Source organism: Neolamprologus multifasciatus, chromosome 3, assembly GCF_963576455.1.
Source record: "Neolamprologus multifasciatus chromosome 3, fNeoMul1.2, whole genome shotgun sequence".
NCBI lineage: Eukaryota > Metazoa > Chordata > Actinopteri > Cichliformes > Cichlidae > Neolamprologus > Neolamprologus multifasciatus.
Genome location: NC_140441.1, coordinates 2,800,234 through 2,809,491, shown reverse-complemented (window position 1 = coordinate 2,809,491; position 9,258 = coordinate 2,800,234). Strand labels below are relative to the sequence as shown.

Here is a 9,258-nt window from a genome sequence, read left to right as displayed (position 1 = left end):
CCTGGGCCTGGTGGCTGCTGGAGGGTCCTGGGCCTGGTGGAGCAGGAGGGTCCTGGGCCTGGTGGCTGCTGGAGGGTCCTGGGCCTGGTGGCTGCAGGAGGGTCCTGGGCCTGGTGGCTGCTGGAGGGTCCTGGGCCTGGTGGAGCAGGAGGGTCCTGGGCCTGGTGGCTGCTGGAGGGTCCTGGGCCTGGTGGCTGCAGGAGGGTCCTGGGCCTGGTGGCTGCTGGAGGGTCCTGGGCCTGGTGGCTGCTGGAGGGTCCTGGGCCTGGTGGAGCAGGAGGGTCCTGGGCCTGGTGGCTGCTGGAGGATTCTGGGCCTGGTGGCTGCTGGAGGATCCTGGGCCTGGTGGCTGCTGCAGGAGCCTGGGCCTGGTGGCTGCTGGAGGATCCTGGGCCTGGTGGCTGCTGCAGGAGCCTGGGCCTGGTGGCTGCTGGAGGATCCTGGGCCTGGTGGCTGCTGGAGGATCCTGGGCCTGGTGGCTGCTGGAAGAGCCTTGGCCTAGTGGCTTATTTTTCAGTTTTGGTGCAACAAGCTACCAATTGTCTGGTGTTCGTTTCTTTTTCCGTAGATATGTGTGCTTCCTTCTTGTGTCGTTTGTTGTCTTCAGTTTTGTCAAAAAATTTTATTTTTTTTTGTCTTCAGTTTTGTCAAATTAGTAGAATACCTTGTCTTGGGCTGCTACTCCTTGGAGTCTGCTACTCAAGCTGCTGCTGCTCTCTGTGCACACTGCTCAACTGATTGTGCTCTCTCATGTCACTTTAACTCACTTCCCTCTTTGGTTTGTGTTCTCACTGATGAGCTCCGTCACCTCGCAGGCTTTTGTGTAGTTTGCCTTTCCTGACTCTTCCTGTTATATCTGCATGTATTATTGTCGGCTCAACAAGATAAAGCTCCCTGAGGCGACTGCTGTTGTGATTTGGTGCTGTGCAAATAAAACTGAATTGAATTTATATCTTTTCAGGTTCTCTGTCTGACTCGTTACTGTTACACTAACACACACTAACACACTGACCACACCACAGCACTGTAGAAACACACAGCGGTGGAGTTCGACACCCCTCGTTATCTGTAACAACACAGCCCCATAATTTGACACTCTATAGTTCTGTACACTGAGCTCTTATTAGAAAGGAAGTGGTCGGACTGAGGCTGTCACTGTGCTGCTCAAACTCGCGTTCATTCGTGATGCAGAAGTCATGAAGAGTCCATCGGTGTATCTGCTCCTCGGTAAGTCAAACAAAGAGCTCCAAAAACATGACTTTAGCTTCATAAATGTGCTGCTGGCTGCATATTTGTGCCAGTAAATGATTGTAAATGACTTTGTGTGTGTCCTTAAAAGGGAAACACTCAGAGGTTTTCTTAATAAATCCCACTTCAATTATGTTTTCTTTTTAAATTATTTAAAGCTTCAATCCACATCAAAACAGCACTTACAGCTTTGTCCTTAGTGTTAGCCAGCGTGTGACCTCACAATGCTCTGAAGTTTATACAGGAAGTCAAACAGTGTTTCTGTGCTCTGGATTCACACTGATTAAACCTCTCAGCATCCAACTGTCTCTGCACACGTGTGCGTGTAACGTGTGTTACAGACTTTGTGGTACCTGGTTTGTGTCTGTCAGGTGTTGGCTGCACAGACTGAAGGATCTTCAGTAAATCACACAGATGCTTGTAATTATCCAGATGTTGCTGCTGCTCTGCGTAGGTTGAAGTTGCAGCAGAGCTCATCAGGAAGAGGAAGTAATGTAAAAATAATCACAGATAAAAGCTACAAACAGTCACATCCAGCTCTGCAGGTTACCTCGCCGGGCTCGTTAAAGTCCCGTCTCCACCTGACCTCAAACCCTTCATGTGAAACTGGGGCTGTGTCCCATTTCAGGGTCTGCACGCTTGAAGTACGCGCACTACGCGCACTACGCGCACTACGCGTACTACGTACGGTGCGTACTATAAGTACGAGAAGTGCGGAAGTGAGAGGCTTGTGAAATGGGACAGTATATGCTTCGTCGCGCTGTTCAGGTTGCCTAGCAACCATGATACTAACCGTGAGACACGTTACATACAGCTTTGTTTGACAGAAATGAAGGAGAAAAATGTTTTGTTGGTCATTCATTTTTGTCATGACATCACTTTGATTAGTTGAGTATCTGAGGCTGAGACCACAGGACTGTAAAACATGATTGTTGGGCTTCATTTCTGTACTGAACAGTCATTTAAGATTAGTTAGTAAATAACAAATAGCTAATGTTGTTCATGAGACTAAAGTCATCTCACTGTGGTAATGTAAATATAATATGGCCAATATTATAGTATTGTCAGATTATTATGATATATATATATATATATATATATATATATATATATATATATATATATATATATATATATATATATATATATATGTATATGTATGTATATGTATATATATATATATATGTTTGTGGATATATGACTGACTTTAATTATCCATAAAATCATCAGATTCTCTGTAAGATTAAGGTCGACTATATGTATATTTAGAAGTGGAGGCTTTAAAACCAAGTTAACGCTGAAAGTACAAACATCACTAATGTCACATAACTTTGCCAACATGTGGCCAACAGCAATGTTTTAATGTTCTTCATTATTAAACATTCGCACATGAATAAGTGACGTCATATTCAGTACTTACTTTTGACAGTTCACTTTTCGGCCGCTCCCTTCTGCCGTATTTTGCGGCAAAATTATCCACACCCACCGCCGCGCTATGAATTGTGGGATATATGGGACCACGAAGCGTGCACCGGACCACGCTTGATATTTGGGGAAATCGACGGCGCATTTGGAGTATGCATTCGAAGTACACTTCGAATTGGGACAGCCGTCGTCGCGTGGCGGTGACGTAACCACACTTAAAATGCGTACTTCAAGCGTGCAGACCCTGAAATGGGACACAGCGTGGTTCTCTCGGAGCTGGAGATAGTGGGCGGGGCTTCTTCTTCCCGTGGATCCATCTTTATCACACCATCGTGTGAAGCTCACACTCCCACATGCTGACCAAAGTGCTGCACAGAAGCAAAGCTACCAGCAGACAATCAAAGCAAAACAAAGAGCTTAATAATGATGAAGATAAAAGACACAAATAAAGTGTTAATATAAACAATGACAAAGAAATGCAGATAAAATAATGAGAGATGTGCCGGGAAAATGCGAGTGCAGGTCAGGACTAGTTAGAAGATTTTGAGAAGAGTTTTCCAGCTGGGATTTGAAGACTGTGGGTGAGGAAGACAAGCTGATGGGAAGAGGGAAATGATTCCAGAGATATGGAACGCCCAGCCAGCAGCACGAGCCAATCAGGAGTCTGGAAAACTGCTGATCAGCAAACATGAGTGCGCAGTTTGTGAGAGACAGGACTGTAAAGGAGATTTAAGCTATTCCATCAAGGACCCGGGATCTGAAGGACACTCAGCAGAGCAGCCCACACCTGTGGCCCCACTGTGGATGTGCTGCAGACCTACAGTGGGTCCCACTGTGGACCCCTCTCTGTTTAGCGTGGGCTGCGCACGGTGGGGCGTATCAGGACCCCACAGCACAGGCCTCAGATGTACTCTGGGCGATGTTTAGTCATTTCCAGTACAATGCATTCAAAACATTGTACAAACTTCCCTCAGTGACCTCTGACCTTTAGTGACCTCTGACCTCCTGTTGCAGGTGTGTGTGTGCTGCTGCTGTCTGCACTGACTGTTTCTGCGACTGTTTCTGCAGGTGAGTCGATGGAAGTGAAAACAATCAGTGGGACAAGAACACAAGTACATTCACCCTCTGTATGTGTGTGTGTGTGTGTGTGTGTGTGTGTGCCTTACCTCTTCCAGTCCTCGCCTGCCTGCTTCCATTCCTGCCGTTACAGGCTGTCCTCCACTTAGTGGTCATCATTCCGTACTTTGTCTCCACCTACCTGATGGTGTCGATCTACAAAGCACTCCTGTCAGGTATAATCTCTGTGACACTGTGTAACACAGCCTGGCCTGCAATTGTCCTGTAATTAATAGAATTTAAATGAATTTCATTTGAAATTCCAAAACACACAAACACTTAAAATCAGGTTTTACAGGAAGCAAAGAAATCGTTATATTCTAACTACCTTTAATTAGTGCGTAAGTAAGTTAAAGTACTGCCTCATATTCTGGTAATGCAAAAATCAAACAATATTTTCTACCTTACATCATAAGTATGCTGTACTTTTGGGCCCATGTCGTATTATTAAGTTGCTTAACCTCTGCTTTTACATCATTATTTAATATTTATGATGTTGACATGCATGATGGTTTTTCTGATAATAGATTGTCCTTTTTTACTTAAGCACTACTTACAATTTTTTTAGTTTTATTATTTATTATTATTGTTTCCTGTAAAACCTGACATGTTAGTATTTGCAGTGCACCTACTTTGAGGATCTGTAAGTGAATATAATTACATTGTGATTCTAATAAACTAGATTGCTGTTCCATTTAATTAGAGGATCCCACGCTCTAAGTGGCGGGCTGTATTATAAAGTGTTACTGAAACATCTCAGCTGAGTCACATGACCTGCTGGGGTCTTGTACTGTCATTTTCACTGGTTCCCATTACACCGACAGAACGCACACTGGCCATCTGCATGGATATGGCGACGCTTGAAAGAGGGAATGAAGAGGGATGCAATGAAGACTATGATGACATTGATGCTGACGCCACCACAACTTTCTGAGACTGCAGAGACTTCTGACTGTCCGCAATTGGTTGATTTGTTGACTTCTTATATTATTATTGAAGATATGTTAAGTTCTGGTTGTTGCTATTATTAGTTAGATTTGAGTTCCCTTGTATGTTGAAATTCATTGTTTATGTTAAGTTCATTTAGTCATTAGCTCTTATGTTGCTCAGTTTTTGTTCTTCGATCCCTTTGTGTCTTCACCCTCTGTACATGTGTCATGTTAAGTTCGTGTTGTTCTGTTTCATCCTTTATGTTGAAAGTCTTGTTTCTATGTTTTAGTTTTCCCAGGTTAGGTTGTCAGTGAGCTCTCGCCCCTGTTTGCCTTCGTTTGAGTTGTATTCATGTTATCAGCCACATTAAAGGCTCGTTTGTTTGCAACTCAGTTTCATCTCCCTCTCTGTCTGCTTTTGGGTCTGCACCTAAAACACACCGTTGTAGCCCACCGTGACAGTTGACGTCCACCAACAGCAAATCATCCAAAGGGGTAACCCTAGCCATGGTGGTTACTCAGGATCATCTCTTTATAAACCCTTCAGCCCTTCAGTTTCTGACTTATTGAAGACAACTGCAGCTGGGAAATTTGGATAAACCCGTCTCACACATGGTCAATAAAAAGTATAAAGAGATCAGAACTGCCTTTAAATGGCAAATGATAAATGGCCTGTATTTGTATAGTACTTTTCTAGTCCCTAAGGACCCCAAAGCGCTTTACACAACGAGTCATCCACCCATTCACACACTGGTGATGGCAGCTACATTGTAGCCACAGCCACCCTGGGGCGCACTGACAGAGGCGAGGCTGCCGGACACTGGCGCCACCGGGACCTCTGACCACCACCAGTGTTGGTCAAGTTACTTGAAAAAAGTAATCAGTAACTAATTACTGATTACTTCCCCCAAAAGTAATCCCGTTACTTTACTGATTACTTATTTTCATAAGTAATTAATTACTTTGTTACTTAGTTACTTTTTAAAAACACGATTTACAACCTGAATAGGTGATAAAGTGATAGATCTTTCAGCCCAATTCTACTTTTTCTGCATAACCATCATACAAAATGTAATCACATGGAAAAGTCTCTTTTTAAAACTTTAAACTTTTAATCTTTTAACTTTATGCATCAAGCAAATATTTAATTATCTGCAACATTCTCTGACTGGAAGAAATTAGTTTAATATTTAAACCTATTTTCTGCACATTCCAGCACATAAAATATTTTTTTGTGTTTACACTCAGTCTTTCAAATAGATGCAAGTAAAACACAGCAGAAAATAAATAAAGTCAAAGACTAGCGGTCCTGTTGCTCTATTTTCACCTGTAAAGCAGGAGTGGGGTAGGCGGAGGTTTACCCTGGTGCAGGTGTGCAGCGGTCAGTGGAAGAATCCGTGAGTTTCTCTGTGAGTTTCCCATTACGTCGTAGCTACTCGGTGCTTGTTTGGAAGTTTAGGGGTTGTTTCGCTGTAAAAAGAAGTTTTCTTCCCACGCACAACGGACACTAATGTTTTTGTCACTTTTTATGAAATCAAACTCAAAGTAAGGTCAGTACTTCCACGCTTTAAACGCTGCACGCTCATACTCTCTCTGCACTCGATATATGATCCATTGTTGATCTGCACACAGCTGTTGTCACGAACGTCGCACTCGCTTACGTCACTGTCATGAGACATTCTCACAAAAAAATCACGGTTTTAGTAACGCAGTAACGCAGCGTTCCTACGGGAAAGTAACGATAATCTAATTACTGTTTTTGCAATAGTAATCCCTTACTTTACTCGTTACTTGAAAAAAGTAATCGGATTACAGTAACGCATTACAAGTAAAGTGTTACTGCCCATCTCTGACCATCACCAGTAGGTGAAGTGTCTTGCCCAAGGACACAACGACCGAGATTGTCCAAGCCGGGGCTCAAACCGGCAACCTTCCGATTACAAGTCAAACTCCCAACTCTTGAGCCACAATTTATTGTGTTCATCTGTTTAAATAAATCATGTCTGCCTGATTGACAGCCAGCACAGCGGGGAAGTAGGAAGTAAGTCAATGCTTTGTTTATGTGACACTTCACAAACCTCATTTTTCGATGACCTAATTATAAGCTGATCAGTCAAAACCCAAACAAGGAGCACTGAAAGGTTAAAGAGCTGAGAGCAAAGAAAGCTTAAAGGTGGACGATCAACACGAGGAGGCAACAGAACAACACAAACACCAGGAATCATTACAAACTGTTTCAGAAACACAGATCAGGTCACAGACATCTGCAGGGAAGCAGGCTATGTGAATGTATTCATTTGAAGCATGTGCAGAACCTGAAACCAGAGCTACCAGGGTCAGAGGGGAAACCTGACAGCAGACTCTCACTGAACTGTGAATGTAGTTATCAGATTTAAAGACGAGGGAAGATGTGAAGAAGTATGGGAGCTTAGGATGGGATAACATGAGGTGGATGCTCTTTAATGAAGCCCACAAACCTTTTCACAGCACTGTGATAGAGAGTTTGCGAGCACCGAGCCGAGAGCTGACTGCACAAGAGTTTGATTTGGAAGAAGAAACACATCCTTCATTTCTGTATAAGCAGCATGTTTGTAAATGTTTAACATTCTGAGCCAGGAAAGAAAGTCCGCTCTCACATCAAATAAGCTCGGCGCTTTATCACTCCACAGAGTCAGTGTAAAGTTTCAAATACAGGAAAGGCAGAGGTGGACAATATCATGATTTACAAGTCTGTGATTATAAAGTAAACAAGTCTCTACGTATGAAGCAAACAGCAGTGCACTACAGACAGATTTGAGTATATTAGCGGTTATTTATGCACACAACACTGCACACACGTCCTGGGAACCTTCGGATAACATTTTAAAGGTCCCGGTTTGGACTGTTGAGGTTCTTTTCTTCTTGGATGCCTTGGTCTCTTTGGTAGATGCAGCAAGAAGAACGTTGTGTGGCTGCAGGGTTTCGTCTTGTAGCATCTCTCACCGATATCGGTGGTGCTACAGAACTTTGTCTCTGCTCACCTCAAACCACTTTATGGCTCTGTTTAATATACTCTCCATTCACTGACTGTATATTATTGCTGCCTGTAATCCCAACAGTAAAGTTCACATAAGCTTTGGCTCCCTCACAAAGAGTGATGTAGCCACCACCACTGCACTGCTCATTGGCCAGTTGGCACATCCAAAATAACCCTCATAGGACCACAATTTCTAAATATCACTCTCTGTTTTATGCTTTTCAAAGTAGTGACTGAGACCAAGCCATAGATCTAGACACACTCTTTTTGCCCCCAAGTGACCATTATAAAGAATGGCACTTCACACCTTTTATACGGACCATGTATTTGGTTCCTTCTGGTTCCTGCTTCCTTAGAGGTGCTCCAAGCACACCCAACTGGGAAGAAACCCCAGCATAGACCCAGAACATGATGGAGAGACTGTATTTCTTCTTTGGCCCAAGAGTGCCTCAAAATCCCACCAGGAGGAACTGGAAAGTGTAGCTGGGAAGGATGTCATCGAGAAGGATATCCTGGTTAGCTTAGTGCCACCATGACCTGACTTTGGATAAACCAAGATAATGGATGGATTTTAATACCATGACAGCATAAAACTCCCCGTATGTAAGCTTTCAGTTCATGGATGACCATAAATTAGGATCACTTAGCTTTCTTTGTGGCAGAAGGCTAACATGTCTACTGAATGCGCAGCTGATTGTTTGAGCCCCATACGCAACCATCCCAGATTGCTTTCTTATTAATATTTAGCTAGCTAGCATTTTGTTTCAGCAAACACAGACCGTTAGTAAACAGTTGCACTCTAACAGTTTCCTGCTGCCCGCATTTCATCCTCAATGTGACCCAAAGCCATTCACAAAAACAAAAAAGTCTAGCACCAACAGATTTGTAGGTGGTTTGACTTTGGCCCCTCCTTCTTTTGGATCCCTTAGATAAGGGGTGGAGTTAGGCTGAGTCAGTGAAAGCAGCTAAACTGATTTTGACATTTCTCTGTCTTCAAGCATTACATGTGTCGAACAGATGTTCTTCAAATCTACATTCAACACACACATGCATACACTCACACACCTACACACACATGCATACACTCACCGGCTCTGTGAGTGTTTTTGCACTTTTCAACTCCTTTTGTCCAACAGGTCATTAAACGCACCGCACGCACACACACCCAGGCCAACAATAACATGTATAAACCAAATCCAGCATATTTTTATGGGTGTGTGTGGGCTGGTGTTGGTATCTGTGTGAGTACCTTTCTCCTGTTTAGCAGATCTGAAGCTTTTAGTGGCTTTAGTTGTGGTTTTTGAGAGTGTAAAAGGGATTATGTTTGTGCTCTCAGCTGAACTACATTTATATTCACACTTTGACTTTTTAGTTAACTTATATGAAACACCTGTGTGTCCCCAAACACATCATCTCTGGCTGAATGGCCCAGGAAAGCATTAAACAAACCATGGTCCTCACACTGATAGAAAGGCAGGGACATGGGTAAGTGTGTGTGACTTATGGAATTTCCCTGTGGTGTGT

General features: G+C 43.4%; 1 protein-coding gene across 1 annotated transcript; it reads left to right on the top strand.

Moving 5' to 3' along the window:
* The first annotated feature begins 299 nt into the window (after window positions 1–299).
* On the top strand, window positions 300–7,619 carry LOC146521056 (uncharacterized). Its single transcript, XM_085154597.1, has 4 exons — window positions 300–1,227; window positions 3,688–3,741; window positions 3,849–3,965; window positions 4,614–7,619. Exons 1-4 carry the CDS (start codon window positions 1,197–1,199, stop codon window positions 4,721–4,723), a joined length of 312 nt encoding a protein of 103 aa, XP_085010723.1. The 5' UTR covers window positions 300–1,196; the 3' UTR covers window positions 4,724–7,619.
* Window positions 7,620–9,258: the final 1,639 nt, after the last annotated feature.